Source organism: Myotis brandtii, unplaced genomic scaffold, assembly GCF_000412655.1.
Source record: "Myotis brandtii unplaced genomic scaffold, ASM41265v1 scaffold13, whole genome shotgun sequence".
NCBI lineage: Eukaryota > Metazoa > Chordata > Mammalia > Chiroptera > Vespertilionidae > Myotis > Myotis brandtii.
In genome coordinates this window covers 1,617,756-1,633,027 of record NW_005354595.1, presented here as the reverse complement: position 1 = coordinate 1,633,027, position 15,272 = coordinate 1,617,756, and the positions used below count along the sequence as shown (strand labels likewise).

The 15,272-nt window shown below is 44.6% G+C and overlaps 1 protein-coding gene across 1 annotated transcript in view; it reads right to left on the bottom strand.

The window, feature by feature from the left end:
* TXN (thioredoxin) overlaps positions 1-5,197 on the bottom strand; it is a 33,871-nt gene extending 28,674 nt beyond the window's left edge. Inside the window, exons 1-3 of the mRNA XM_014534399.1 lie at positions 4,979-5,197; positions 3,969-4,132; positions 2,262-2,343 (exon numbers count right to left, since the gene is read on the bottom strand). Coding sequence (XP_014389885.1) covers positions 2,262-2,343; positions 3,969-4,132; positions 4,979-5,182 — 450 coding nt within the window. The 5' untranslated portion in view covers positions 5,183-5,197. The remainder of the gene's footprint in view (positions 1-2,261; positions 2,344-3,968; positions 4,133-4,978) is intronic.
* Positions 5,198-15,272: the final 10,075 nt, after the last annotated feature.

The following is a 15,272-nucleotide window of genomic DNA, read 5'->3' as shown; positions in this document are numbered from 1 at the left end:
GCAAGCCCTCAGCCCCGTGCATGCATCCCTCCAGCGAAGCGCATCTGACTGCCCGCAGGAGGCTCCCGTCTAGAAGCCCCGCAGCTGTGACAGGCGGTAACCAGCACCCAGAAACAGCTGCTCCTCGGGAGGTGAAGAGAGAAAGCAGCCATCGAGGTGATGTTGCTGAATCTCCAGCTGAATGTGTGGATCCGGGTTTGTCAAACTGTACCACACACATCGTGACAGGAACTGTTAGTGGAGATGAGACTGAAAATGGCAGACCTGAGCCAAAGCCAGGGGCTGGAGAATTTGGGAAAGTCATTTCTTTACCAGAGAATCACCTGCTGCAGAGGCTGGTGCTCCGGGGGCTGAAGACCATCTGACAGCGGGTGTCAGAGTCTATTCCATGCCCTGGCGCTGAAACATACAGACACGAAGCTCTTTTAAGTGCCCTTCCTGATTTTGCTTTTGTTTTTATTGTTTAAAGTATTATATATGCCTTCCTGAAAATTTGAGGCCAAAGGCCAGAGGTCATATGTTTTACAAACAAGACCTGCAGGCCTCCTTCACTAAACTTTGTATTCAGCTTAGTTTAATGTAGATGTGAAATAGGCTGTTTCATAAAATAAAAGCAACACATAATGCAATCAATTAGGCAATGAAATTTGCCAGTGCACCTGTTTTGACTCAAGTTCTGTGAAGCTGAGGGGTGTGTTAGACGCCATTGCTTCTCTTAAGTGCTGTCTGCAGGGCGGCGGTGGTGATGGGGACATTGCCTACCATGTCACACTTAGGCATGGTATTGAAAACAATACCACGCTGCAGCATTTCCGTTGAATTACAAGCATTGCTGATCCTGCCTGTGTTCAGGTATTTGTTCTTCCTAATGTCTTCCTGGTTCTGGTCTGAAACCTTCTGTTGGCACCTGCCGGTGAGATCACGTTGCAGAGTGGATGCCAGTGGCGTGGAAGACAGCCCCCCAGGCTGGGCTGGGAGCCGCTGAGGCACCTGCCATTGAGTGCTTCTCTCAGAAATGCTGCTTGGCTAATCCTAATGATGGGACGGAGGCCAGTTTTAAAAAAAAAAAGCCTCCGTGATAAGGAAACACGGTGTTCTAGTTCACTGGTAGGCTTGTTTTTCCTTAATGGTACATGGTGTGTCTTATAATCGAGGGCATCTTGGAGTCAGTAAAACAGAATTGTTATGCTCATTTCACAGATGAGAAAGCAGAGACACAATAATGTGAATAAACTTGCTCCAAATCCCAGAGCTAGTAAGTGGCAGAGCCAGAATTTCATCCTGGCTGACTTAAGAGTCTAAATACTCAGTTAACCATTGCACAATACTATTCCTCAGCATTCATGCAGCCGCTTGAGGAAGGTGATTGTAGCCTGACTTACTCAATTGGTCAACCAACTGATTCGTCGGGTGCCTACTATGTGCCAGATAGTGTCATATATTGGAGATAGGTCCAGTGGTGAGCAAAAGCCTGGAGCTATGCTCAAGGAGCGTATAGTTACTAAGGGAATAGGTCTTAATTACACAACAACAGGAATAAATGTACAGTTGCAACTGTGCAGTAACAGGAAGGAGAACTGTACCGTGCTATTAAAATGTAAAATGGGGGCCCTTTTTATGATCTGGGAAATCAGAGAAGGCTTCCTGGAAGAAGAGTCCTTTGAGTTCAAGGTAAAGAGGCAAAGAGGGTGGAAGGAGGAGCATCCAAGAAAGAGGAAACAGCATGTAAAAAAGGCCTGGTGGTAGGAAAGAGGTTAGCACCTTCTCAAACTGGAAAGAAGCCAGAGTGGCTATAGAGTGTGTGTGTGTGTGTGTGTGTGTGTGTGTGTGTGTGTTGGGGGGTTAGCCGAGAGAAACCATAAAATAAGTGGAGTCTATCTTCTCTGTCCCCTGTCCCACCTTTCTAGAATCTTGCCCCCCTCTTAGCATCCTTTTCTCCATCCACTTCACCACCACCCTTCCTCTACCTGATCTCTAACTTTGAATGGTTCTCAGGATGTTTCTTTCTTTCTCCCCCCTCCCTTTCCCAGGAATGTACCTTAAAAAAAAAGAGTATTGGGAATTTGATGTGTTACCATCTGGTACAACTTGCATTTTAATAAAGACCAGTTGGGAGAGGATAGACACTGTTTACCATAGGAAATGAGTAACTATCGGTGTAATTTAAGGAGCCTGCAATGCACAAGTTTCTCATAAAACTATAAACACAGGTGACTCGATAAGGAAACAGCAGAGAAAAGTCGGGAAGATCTAATTCTCACCTTGGCATACAGGCTGTTCCTTGTAGCTAATTCTGCTTCTCCCTTCCTCCTGTATCTTGGCTTTCTCTGTACGAAAGAGTGGCTGGGTGGATGGCATTCCCAGGCCCAATGAAAGGCATAGACAAGGATGGAATAATTTCAGTATATTAATTTCCCCCATTGCAGTGCTAACAACAGTAACAATAATGGCACAACCAACAATGACTGAATGTTTTCTATCCTTTCCATCCCCAAGCCTTGTAAAAGAAGTTATCAGTAAACTTTCTGGTTAACATAAGCTAAACCTCAATCATTGGATTCTTTTTACCTGGACTATCTTGAATACACATTTGAGCTGGCTTAGAAATGAATGCTAAAATTCTAAGAAAAAATAATTTGATTAATGTATTTCATAGACTTAGACTTAGCATTGAGGAAACTGGCTCAATTAAAAGAGATGCAGAGCCCTCATCGGTTTGGCTCAGTGGATAGAGTGTCAGACCGCAGACCGAAGGGTCCTGTGTTCAATTTTGGTCAAGGACATGAACCTTGGTTGTAGGTTCCACAGCCCTGGTTGGGGTGCGTGCAGGGAGGCAACCAATCGATGTGTCTCTCTCACATCGATGTTTCTGTCTCTTCCACTCCCACTCTCTCTAAAAATCAATGGAAAAATATCCTTGGGTGAGGATTAACACACACACACACACACACACACGCACGCACACACAAATAAACAAAAAAAGAGAATAAATCTCATTTAAAAAAAAACAGAGAGATGCAGAGATAAAATAGAGAGATGGGATCCTGAGGATACAGAGCTGAAAGGGAGCTTAAAGACCATGGATTCCAACTTTCTCATTGTACAGGGGGGAAAAAATTACATCCCAGGTAAAGTAAATTGTCCAAAGCCAGAGAATCCAAGAAAAAGATTTGGGAGGTTGAGGGTGACATGTTTACAATGAAGAATTTGCTAGATTTAAGTCACATATTCATATGAAATTGCAAGTTTAACGATAGCTATTGTTAAACTAGGAAAGACGAAGGTTGGAGAATGGTGTCTATATGGTTGGTGTTCCTCTGCTGAGAGCAGGTGACCCCTCACCCTGAGCTCTCCCCTTGAGCAGCTGGTGAGAAGGGCAACCCCCAGCTCACTGAGGTGTGTTCCCCGTGGTGTGTGCTGTGATTAGACACACATGTGATAGAACATCCTGATGGGAAATGTGGGAAGAATGGTTTTTCCATCAAAATGAGTCTTGACTATTTTAAGAAAGAAGAAACTATGTCTTGATTTCTCTGGTGTTTCTTAGTGCCCAAACGTAGTCTATCAATTATTTGTGAAAGACTGTGCAATCTACCGGTCACTTACAAAGGTTAATTTCTGGTCTTACCCTACTCTACTGTGGTTAAATATTATCAGCTTTATGAAAGGCAATAAAACACTGAACATTTTCAAGACTTCAGTCTCTTTGGATGTCTAGCTGACGAATATACTTTACTGCACATTATACTAGAGGCTACTGGAGGCTACAAACGACGTAAAAATAAATAAATAATGATGAATAAAGGAATGAAATAGTTCATAGACTCAAAGAGATTATAATCTGGCTGGAATAGTAGAAATGAAAACATAATCATTCTTGTCACTATCATTGTTTCTACCCTTGATCACTTGCTATGGACAGGTACCATACAAAACATGTCATGTGCATTATTCCATTTAATACTCACATCGACCTTTCGGAGTAGCCATGAGAACCTGGCTCACAGATGAGAAGACGGAGCCCCAGCGAGGGCTCCCTCCTGGCAGACGCTGAGTCACAACCACAAACCCAGGCCTCTCTGACTTTCCAGCCTGTGATTCTTTCATCGCGCACACTCCCCTCACAGGAAAGCTGTGAAGCAAAACATGATGATTAATTGCATACCTGATTCATCGAGACAGAACTGGCCCCGACATGGCGTAGATCTGTTCTTGGCTGCTGCTGCTATTTATTCTGCCTGCCTTTGGATTCAGTGTACCAAGTTCTCACCCTCATGTGTGATTTGTGTCGGAGCTGATTGTAAAGTATATGGAAGCCATGCGGTGTGTGACTTGTTATGTGTGCTAAAGACAAGATGGAGAATAATGCAGACACCTTTGCTCCTTCCTACAGATCTAGTTAGGAATTACAAATGTATTACATTTGAGCACATTATCTTTCCCCCTTCCAAACCTGCATTTCTAGATAGAAATGTATTCCTGATATTAATTGAAATCTTAGGGTTTCTTGGGCGAGTTGGACAGCAGTCATTCAATAGTTACTTGTATTACATTTGAGCACATTATCTTTCCCCCTTCCAAGCCTGCATTTCTAGATAGAAATAGAAATGTATTCCTGATATTAGTTGAAATCTTAGGGTTTCCTGGGCGAGTTGGACAGCAGTCATTCAATAGTTACCAAGACTCTACTAAGTGCCTGGTAGTGTCCTCAGTACTGCATACACACGGATGCAAAGCCACAGCTTTTATAAGTAGGAAGCCGAGTCTCATTGGAGACAGACATAGGATCGCCAAACTTAGCAAATAAAAAATAAATATTGAATGAAGCATTCGCTAAAAATTATCCTTTGTCTGAAATCCAAATTTAACTAGGTGCCATGTACTTTATCTGGTAACCCAGGGCAGACATAAACATCCACCGTACCCCACAAAAGATGGTGGCTCCAATGGTTGGGCCCACACAGCACCCTAGACCTACCTGAGGAGGAATGCTTCCCCTGTCTGCGATAGCTGAGGTAGGCTTCACATGGCTGGTTGGGTTGACTTGAAGGAATGATGCCTTTGCTGGGTGATCCTGAATAAGACTTGACAGGCAGAGATGGGGGGAGGAAATTCCAGATACAGGGGTGAGCACAGAGTTTGAGATAATGGCTGGAGTGCATGGGCGATGGGAGAAAGGCATAAATGCAATGCGGGTCAGACCATAAAGGGCTTTGGCAGAAAGGTGAATGAGTCACCGCTTCATTCTGCCATCAACAGGAAACCATCCAATCTATACTTTTTCTTCGTATTTTTCCATGTTATCAGACTTTGGCTTAGTAGTGTTTCACAAAATGTGAGCCATGGACCAATGTTACGGTGAAAGGTAATTTCAGGGAATAATTCTGATGATTGGGGGTTGCATGGGGAATGCACCATTAAACAACTTTGACTCATGTAGGGAGAAGGTTAATTCTCCCCCCACCCCCAATTATAAACTCAATTTTATTTCTTATGTGTACACTTTAAAAAAAATTAATAGACTTTTAAAGAGCAGTTTTAGATTTAGAAGACATTGAGCAGAGATACAGAGAGTTCTCATAAACCCCCTCCTGGTCCCTTTTTAATTTTCTTTCAATACTGGTTACTCAAGAAGAAAGTCTTAATTTGGTGCTATTCTAGCTTTAAAATTTCTATACTAGTAGTAGTTCGTTCTGTTGGAGGTGGGGAGAGAGAGGGAGGGAATGAGGGAGAAAGAGAGAAGAGAGAGAAAGGGATAATTAGGAGGAGAGAGAGGAGAAGAGGGGGAGGGGAGGACAGAGGAGAGAGAACTCTGCCTCTGAGTCTTGGACCAGCCACATACCAAGTTGGGCTTCAAAACAAAAATCATTTTGATTTCAATGCATTTTGTTTATTTCAAGTTTTGTTCTGAGAACAATACTCATCTTCCCTTTAACGTGTGGTGATAAAAAGATTTGTTGCCAAAAGATTTGTTCATATTCAAAAGGTGAATAGATTAAGTACATGATAACAGAAGTGACGTGGCCCTGAGGCCCTGGCTGAGGTTGCTTTCTCACCTGGTGGCAAGTTCCCTCCTGGCCTTTTCCGTGTTGAAGAGTTTCTGGAAAACAGCCCATCTTTTTTGGGAAAATGAATAAGGATCACCTACCTGGGCAACAGTGCCTTTTTGGAAATCCGATATGTTGCTTAAACTCTTCCTTCAGGGCATTTCTTTGATCTCTTATTCTCGTTACATATTCCTTTTTTTTAAACACTTTTTTTTAACTCTTCCTTCAGGGCATTTCTTTGATCTCTTATTCTCATCGTTACATATTCCTTTTTTTTTTAAACACTTTTTTTTTTAACACATTTTAACATTTTTATTGATTGCAGAGAGGAAGGGAAAGGGAGAGATAGAAACATCAATGATGAGATATAATCATTGATCGGCTGCCTCCTGCACGACCTCCCCCGCCCCACCCTCCAGCGTTCATCATTCCTCTGATTTCCTCTAGCACACCTGGGTTCACATTTGGCCTCAGTCATTTTCTAGCTGTGTGACCTTGGACAAGGCACTTCATCTCTCTGAACTTGCTTGTAAAATGAGAACAGTATGACCACGGAGTTGCTTGAGGATTAAGTGCTATAGCGTGTGGGATTCTTGAGCCTCAGTATTTATCAAGACCTGCATGGGTACGTTACTGTGGGCTAAACTCCAGATCTTATTTGCATTTCACCACTTTTTCCAGTCATGTACGTTTTCTGCTCCAGACTCCAGTTCAGGGCACCACACTGCAGTTAGTGGTCATGTCTCCTTGGTCTCCTCTGGTCTGTGCATGGGCTGGATACCAGGGGGTTAGAGATGAGTAAGAACATGCTCCCATCCTCTGGGAGTGACCCAGTCTAAACATCCTGGAGGTAAAGATAAGCAAGTCAAGGTTAAACAGAGATCAACCCCACCCCCTGCCCAACCTCTAGGAGCATCGCTCACTCTCTCACCTGTTTTTCTATATCACTTTGCATTTGCATAAATATTGGTTATTGCCTCTCTCACTGAAATTCCTTCAGCTTCATTCACAGATGGCTTTCCCCTGCTGAAGTAGTATTTGCACTCTACCCGTCCCTAGGATAGGCCTGGTGCTAGCATAAAAAACCCTTCAATGAATGATTGGGGGATGAATGAGTGAAGAAACAATTATAACTGAGAGCAAGAAAGGCTGAGGAAATCAATGTAAAATGTGTGCTGGGTGGTGACAGTTAGGAGTGGGAGGGAGGAGGAAGAAAAGCTGGGTGAGGAGGAGGTCCTGGAACTGAGAGTGGAGAAGGCCTCAACTTGGCCTGTCTCCTAATTTTGCCAGAACTATCTTTGATTGTGCCCCATAGAAAATGGGGTGGGGGTGGGGTGGGGAGATAGGATTTTAAATTTAGACTGTAATTTGTGACTCCAGGAGAGTAAAATGTGGACAATAAGCCAGAACTTGCTAAGCTTGTTAAAGATGTGTTCATTGCAGATGAAAGAGCTAGGTGAAGTATTTTGTTATGGTTAAATAACGTTATTATCGTCATAGGAAGGAAATGATACAATGAGTCTGAATGTCTTTTTTTAATTTTTTATTCTTTAATGCAAACTTTGAGAGATGAGAGAACTGTGCTTGGGAGTCAGGAGGCCGGGACAGACATGTTCCGTTGGACTCGTGCACCAGGAAGAAGGAAGGGGCGCTCAGGAAGGACTGTGGACTTGAAGCCGACTGCATTTTGGCTGCTGAGCTGCAATCGTCCTGTGGAGGCTGAAAAGGGCTCCAAGGAACGGCAGCCTTTCATTGTGGGCCTTGGAGACGGATGGACCTGGGTGGGAATCCTGACTGCCCGCCTCCTTTGTGATCTTGGACAGATCAAATGCCGAGTCTATTTCCTGTGTACACTGACAATGCTAAGAACCTATTAGGGATGTTGTGAGTGTAGGAGGGGGTGCAAATAGCATATGGCACGAAGCATCGGGTAAATTGTAGTTATGGTTTAGAGTCCTGGAAGTGCAAATTGAGACGTTTTGCTCCAAACCTCTCCAATCGGCTCTTATGTGAGATGAGGGCACCAGATAAGATGACTGAAAATTTTGGGACACTATATTTTGTTAAGTAGTGAGAGTGACTGGTAAAATTTAAGATAAAGATGGCATTGTTATAAACCCAGCTGTATTATCTTTCTTCAATCCTTGGTCTCAGTTTTGAAGCCAGACAGCTTGGGGTCTAATATAGATTCACCTGGGAAAACTTGGGCAAGTCATTTAACTATGCGGTGTCTGTCCTCTCCTCTGTAAGAAAACAGGGGTAAAAGTAGTACCTCATGTGTATGTAGCGATGTCCTGGAGCCAAATCTTAACCAGCACATAAGAGCCTTTTATGTACATCTTTTCCATACTCTGCAAGTTCAGGTTAGTAGCTTGAAATCTACCAAGTATTTACACTATAGTAATTGGCAATCACTACAAACCAGGACTACCCTCCCCCACTTCCCTTGCACGCACACACACACACACACACACACACACACACACACAGAGCCAGTTGTTAAGTATTTACCAGTACACAGCTACTTACAGGATTGTTGCAGTGGTCAAATGAGGGATAAATGCAAAGGGCTTAGGGTATTGCCTAGCACGTAAGTACATAAATATTTATATACATAAGCATAGCTGGATATATGTCCTCTTGTCCAATACTTTTTGCTTTAAATTGTTACTTTGTTTTAAAATTTTATGTTTAGTATGGGACACAATATTTTGAGTCTTTCGAACCTCTTGCCTGTCTGGGATCCCTGCCATCCCCACCCCTATCCTTACAGCATGAGCAAAACTGTTTTATCCTGTGATCCTACCCACTGGCTAGCGTCTTCCTGAGGCGCAGTCTGGCTGGTCTCTTGAATGGAGGGGATAACTTGGGGGTTATTTTCAGGGGATACTTTCCCACACGAGGACTGGGAAGTAAAGAACACCTATCCAAAACGACAGGAATGGTGATTCAGATGAGAAAAGCAGAGGACAGACACACTCAGAACCATCCTGGGCCCCCCACACCCCTTCTCTCCTCATTTCTATTCTCATAAAAGGCTGGATATATCTCTGTCTTTGGATTCTATCAACCAAGTTTTATTTTAAGGGACCATAACAGTGCTTGGCACAGAGTAAGTGCTCAATAAATATTTGTTGCATGGTAAATCAGTGTTGCTTTTTGCTTAAGCTAGCATGGGTTGGTTTCCGCTACTCTACATTCCAAAGAATTCTAACAAGGCACATGGATCCTAGGCGTTGTCAAAATCTCAGTCATTGATGGCTTGGGAGAGCTGGCTCCACGACTTAAAGCCCCTGGGTGTTCATCTGATGGCAGCCCTAGGGTGGGCGCAGTTGATAAGAGAAGCAGCCAACTTCTCTGAGCTCTAACTGTCTGAGCGATCTCAGTTTAAAAAATATGTATAGGTAGGAAAATTACTTTCTGGCTTTTGTTTTTGAGAGATTTTTAAAAAATTATAGAATAATTTTAGAAAGGCAATGAGGGAGAGAAAAATGACACAATTCTAGCTAATACACTGGAAAAGAATTTTGTACCGCGAACAATGGCTTCATTGGGAGAAGCGCTATATATTTGGAGTGCCCCAGGGCAATGAGGCATTTATTGGTTTCTAGATCACCGAGAAGAATTCCATCTTGGTGATCTCTGGAAACCGTCCCAATGAACTGATATTATGTAGCTGGGCAGGGTCTCTGTTGTGAAGGTCATAACAATATTGCCTAAGGGATGTGCTCCGAATAAGTGGAAAGGACATCTTAGAGAATGGGAATGACCGCAATCTCTGAGAGCTCAGGGCTATTAAGCGATTTCTCCGCGAGTTGCAAGAAGAAATTCAACCTGCAACGCATTAGGAGAGAGCACAGTAGAACATTACAGTATTTGCTGGAAATGAAAACACAAACACTTGGCTGTGGGCTTTAAAATGCTGCAAGTGTATTTTGTCTTGGAGATCAGGTTACATTAGTTCTTGAATCTTCGTTTCTAATTTGCTAGCATCAGCTCCACAAAATTCAAAAATCTGTTCACAAATACACAAAGGTGAAATGTTTATCGGTTCAAGTATTGCAAAGATGTTGAAGCTTTGAGGAGTTCTGTTCCTGCTTGTAAGAATTATCCTCTACTCATTTTTATCATCTACACAATAAATAGAAACACGCATTAAACACATTAAATTCATGATGCTTTAGTTGTTTGGCACCTTTTCAAAGTCGTTTTACGGTAGTGTTTGGCCAGATTTCCAGAATTCTCCATGATATTCCTCTACACTAAGGTCTAAACCATAGAATGTTGTTGGCAGTGAGGAAACCCAGTCACCGAAATGTCTGAGCTTTAACCCATTGGTATTGAGGGCTTGTTAACTCACGTCGAGGATTTTCTGAAGTCAAAGGACTTGGACTTCCCATCCACTGACGTTTGCCCAGGTAATGGTATTGCAATCATTGCTTCTAAGGAGCACGATTTCTTTCCAAATGTTCAGGTCTCTGAATCAGGGTGTATTTTACAGTGGATGGGACGTTTTATTTGCAAGACTTTTCAGTAGCATATAAAGTAAGGGTGTATCTGTCCATGAGCATCTTACATATGATGAGATAGGAAAGAGAAAGACCTTTCTATTCACGGTCATTTCAGTACCAATGGTCTGAGGTAGTTGGAGAGAAGGAACAGTGTGGGTAAACTGAGGCTGGGACTTGAGTTTCCAGTGAGGGAGATTTTAGCAACCAAAAAAAAAAAAACAAACCAAAGGTGTTTGGACTTTGGGGTAGGGGTTGGAAAAGGTTAGAACTGACTTCAAAGCTTAGTGTGTAGCAGAGAAGAAACTATCCCCACATCGAATGATTCCGCTTCCCCAGCATTGAGTCTGGGGGCTGCCTGTGGGCACCATGGCTCATTCTATTCCTTTAAAGTAAACCCCTGTCTTGTCACTCTGTCTGGATCCCATTTCACTTACCGGCTTTCTCTCGACTCCACTTCTATAGCAGCAAATTGCTCTTTTGATTCTCGAGAATAGGGTTACCTAAGTGTGGGTGCAGAATTTCACGATTTATCTGGGTTGTCTGGTTTGTAGCCATCTCCTCTAAAAAAGTTCTCTTAGCCTTGGCCACCTGGGGAGGAGGGTGTCAGGAAGGGTCTGTACGAGTCTCTCTTTCCTAAGAGTCAGGTGGCAGCTGGGTGGTGGCTCTAGGAATGAAGAGAGTTCCATCGTCCTCGGAGGCAGAGCAGGTGTCCTGGCAAGAACATAGGCAGGGCTTGGCCACCTGAATGACCGGCCTCGTCAGGGAGCAGGAAAAAGATACTAAGTGACCCTAAGTGACCAGCGCGCTAAGTGCATTGCCAGGAAGCCAGCGGCCCGTGAGGCAAGATGTTGAGAGAGAGGGGAAGGCTTTTCACATGTCTTTTCACTTGGAGGCAAGAGGGCATCCTGGACGGCTCAACTGGGGCTTAAAAGAGCGTCATCCGCTGCCTCTCAGCGACGCTGGGGTGGAATGCAGGGTGTGAGAGGTTTGGGGGTTCTACCACAGTCTCATTCCGTCTTTCCCCAGGGGAGCTGGAAGCAGACATCCTAGATCTGCAGCCCTCCTGTCGTGGCTTCTGCCATAGATTCCTGTCCCTACCCCTCTGCTGCAGGAGTAGTTTGACTCCAGTGAAGGCTATGTAACAGCTGAGCAGAAGAGAGACACTGGCAAGGAAGGGAGGGGACCTTCCCAAGGTGTGGCTGTTGCCCAAGACCACCTCCATGTAATGCTAGACAGCCCCCCGGGCCCCCCGCAGTGTAGAAGAAGCTAGTTTTGGTGTCTTTATGGAAATAACTTCAGTGGATCTAATTATGCAATATATTTTAGAACCTCGCCTACCGCCAAAGGGCATCATGGAGACCAAGAGAGTTTAGGGCGGTTAAAGAAGGGCTTCTTTTCTTAGAGGACACTGCCCTCCTGCAGGGATGGCACCAGCTCGGGGGGGGGGGGGGGGGGATAAGAAGCCCTGAAGGGAAGTTCCAGGGAGGGGTGTTTTCCATGACCTTGGAGTTATGACAGGCCTGCGCTGTGACACCAGGACAGCCAACAAGGGCAGCCACAAGTGCAATAAGAGCCGTGGTCACTGTGGAATTTGACCCCTTTCTTCTAGATACACTGAACCTAGTACAGGCACCATCACCCCCCCTGTTACCTGAGCCCGGAAACCAAGGTCACGTTTAAAAAATTCATATCCACTCAGACAACTACACAAATTGTCAGCATACAGCTTGGAGAATTATTACAGAAGAGAATGCACCTGCACAACCAGGTCCAGATGGAGATACAGAGCTTTACCAGCCCAGACACCTCCCTCTTAGGTCCCTTCATCCCCCTTGAAACTCATAAAACACAATTCCAGTCATGCTATCCTTCTTTGTAAAATTCTTCAGTGTTTCTCTATCATCATCAGAGCCAGAATCCTGGGGGCACAGAGGGGGGGGGGGGGGCCCCGCGGGGGGGGGGGGGGGGGGATAAGAAGCCCTGAAGGGAAGTTCCAGGGAGGGGTGTTTTCCATGACCTTGGAGTTATGACAGGCCTGCGCTGTGACACCAGGACAGCCAACAAGGGCAGCCACAAGTGCAATAAGAGCCGTGGTCACTGTGGAATTTGACCCCTTTCTTCTAGATACACTGAACCTAGTACAGGCACCATCACCCCCCCTGTTACCTGAGCCCGGAAACCAAGGTCACGTTTAAAAAATTCATATCCACTCAGACAACTACACAAATTGTCAGCATACAGCTTGGAGAATTATTACAGAAGAGAATGCACCTGCACAACCAGGTCCAGATGGAGATACAGAGCTTTACCAGCCCAGACACCTCCCTCTTAGGTCCCTTCATCCCCCTTGAAACTCATAAAACACAATTCCAGTCATGCTATCCTTCTTTGTAAAATTCTTCAGTGTTTCTCTATCATCATCAAATCCCAGCTTCTTACCACGGATGCCTTGATTTTATCATGTCTACATTGAATGCCGCTCCCTACCATCAGCTCTGAACTCTAGCAACACTTCTTGGATGAATTCATTTAACAAATACTTAATCGGTCCCGACTGCAAGCCAGACAAAACAGACAAAATTCCCTCATGGAGCTCATATTCTAGTGATAATTTAGTAATTCTTTACCATCATTATACTATCATCAAACAATTCCCGACACATACTCATGCTATTTCATAACTGTTTCTTCCTGTTTTTCTCACTTGCTAATCTTTTTTAAAAAAAATATGTTTTTTATTGATTTTTTAGAGAGAGAGGAAGGGAGTGGGATACAGAGAGAGAAACATTGATCGGCTGCCTCCTGTACGCCCCCTACTGGGGATCAAGTCCCCAACACCAGCCTGTGCCCTGACTGGGAATCTAATGGGTGACCTCTTGGTTCATGGGTCAATGCTCAACCACTGAGCCACACCAGCCGGACTCATTTGCTAACCTTAACCATCCTTCAAGATTCAACTCATGAAGCCTGCCCTGAAGTCTTTCTCTGTGAGCTCATAGTACCCTGGCATTCCACTGGTAAAAAAATGATTTTGTTATCTTCCTTCCCCATTAGTCCAAGGATGGGAACTGTACCTTATTTTTTCCTCCATAGGTTTAGTATCTAGCCCAGAACCTTACATCTCGGCAGTCTGTGAATGGTTTTAGGCCTAAAGTGAGTGGAGCAAAGCTGATTTCTGGGCACTAAAGTACAGGTCTGAGACTCTGGGTAGTGCTAAGTTTCAGGCACTAGAAGGCACACACTTCTCACACTGTGACCTAGTTTATTCTTCCTCTGCCCAGTATGCCAAAGGCAAATGTTGCATTTGTGTCTCTTTGTCTAGCACGGACTTTGCATACAGGAGCTTAATGAATGCAGTTAATGAAGGAGGAGCAGCTTACTGAGAAGAGCTTATTTCATAGGTAGCTCTATTTTTTTTAAAGAGATAATATATACTCGGCAACTAGCATGTTCTTTCTGCCCAAATGTTTTTTCATTTTAACCTCACTATTTGACTGTGTCTCTCAGAGGCACCCTTCATTCTGAAGCACTAGGGAGCATGTTTACTTCTCTCTTCTCCATGCCTGCATTTTCCCTGTGCTGCTGGCACCCTCATGGTGACTGCTAACCACATTTATAAGCTCAGTCCGCAGAGGCCATTGGGACATGGGGTGGCTGTCCATGCACAACAGAAACACCTATGTGCAACAGTCAGTTAAAAAAAACAAAAACTTTTACTTGGTCATTTTCAAATATACATAAAAATAGACTAATGAAACAAACTTCCCCATTTGCCCATCACCCAGCTGCAACCAGAGGCAGGTTTTTGTTTTTTCCCCCCAAAACATCAAATCTTCTACAAAACATTTATTACTGTTACTAGGAAAATGCAAAGAGGCTAGAGTCATTGGTCCCTTCCTAACAGATGGACAAATGAAGGAGTCTGACTACTGATGCCCTCATAGAATCCTATCCTATCTAATAAAAGAGAAACATGGTAATTAGCCGTACCTCCGCTACCCTTCCCATTGGCTAATCAGGGAGATATGCAAATTAACTGCCAGCCAAGATGGTGGCCGGCAGCCATGCACTGAAGCGAACAGGGAGGCTTGTTTGCTCCAGTGAGTCAGGCGGACTCCAATGTTCCCCGCCTGACTTGCCGGCCTCTCAGCTGCAACTCTAAGCAACTATGTTGCAAATATAGAAGCTAAACAAAACCCCAGAAACCTGTTTTAGTCAGCCAGGCTTCAGCCAGCTGGACTGCAACATTGTATCAAATACAGAAGATAAACAAAGGCCAGAAACCTGCTTTCAGCAGCTGAGGCCTCAGAGCTAAAGCCAGCCCAGAATAAAAAAAAAAGAAAAAAAGGAGCAGTTGGGAGCTTCAGTCCCCCGCCAGCCTGAAAACGGCCCTCAGCCCCTCAGCCAGACTTGGCCAGGCCCCCCAGTGGGGACCCCCACCCTGATCCAGGACACCATTCAGGGCAAACCAGCCAGCCCCCACCCATGCACCAGGCCTCTATTCTATATAGTAAAAGGGTAATATGCTTCCCGGCACTGGGATCAGCGGAGTCGCGAGGCCTACCGGCACCGGGATCAGCGTGACAGGGGGCAGCGCCCAAACCCCCTGATCGCCCTGCGGCTCTGTGTGTGACAGGGGGCAGGGCCACAACCTCCCTATCTGCCCTGCTCTGTTCGTGACAGGGGAAGGTGCCCCAACCCCCTGATCAGCCCT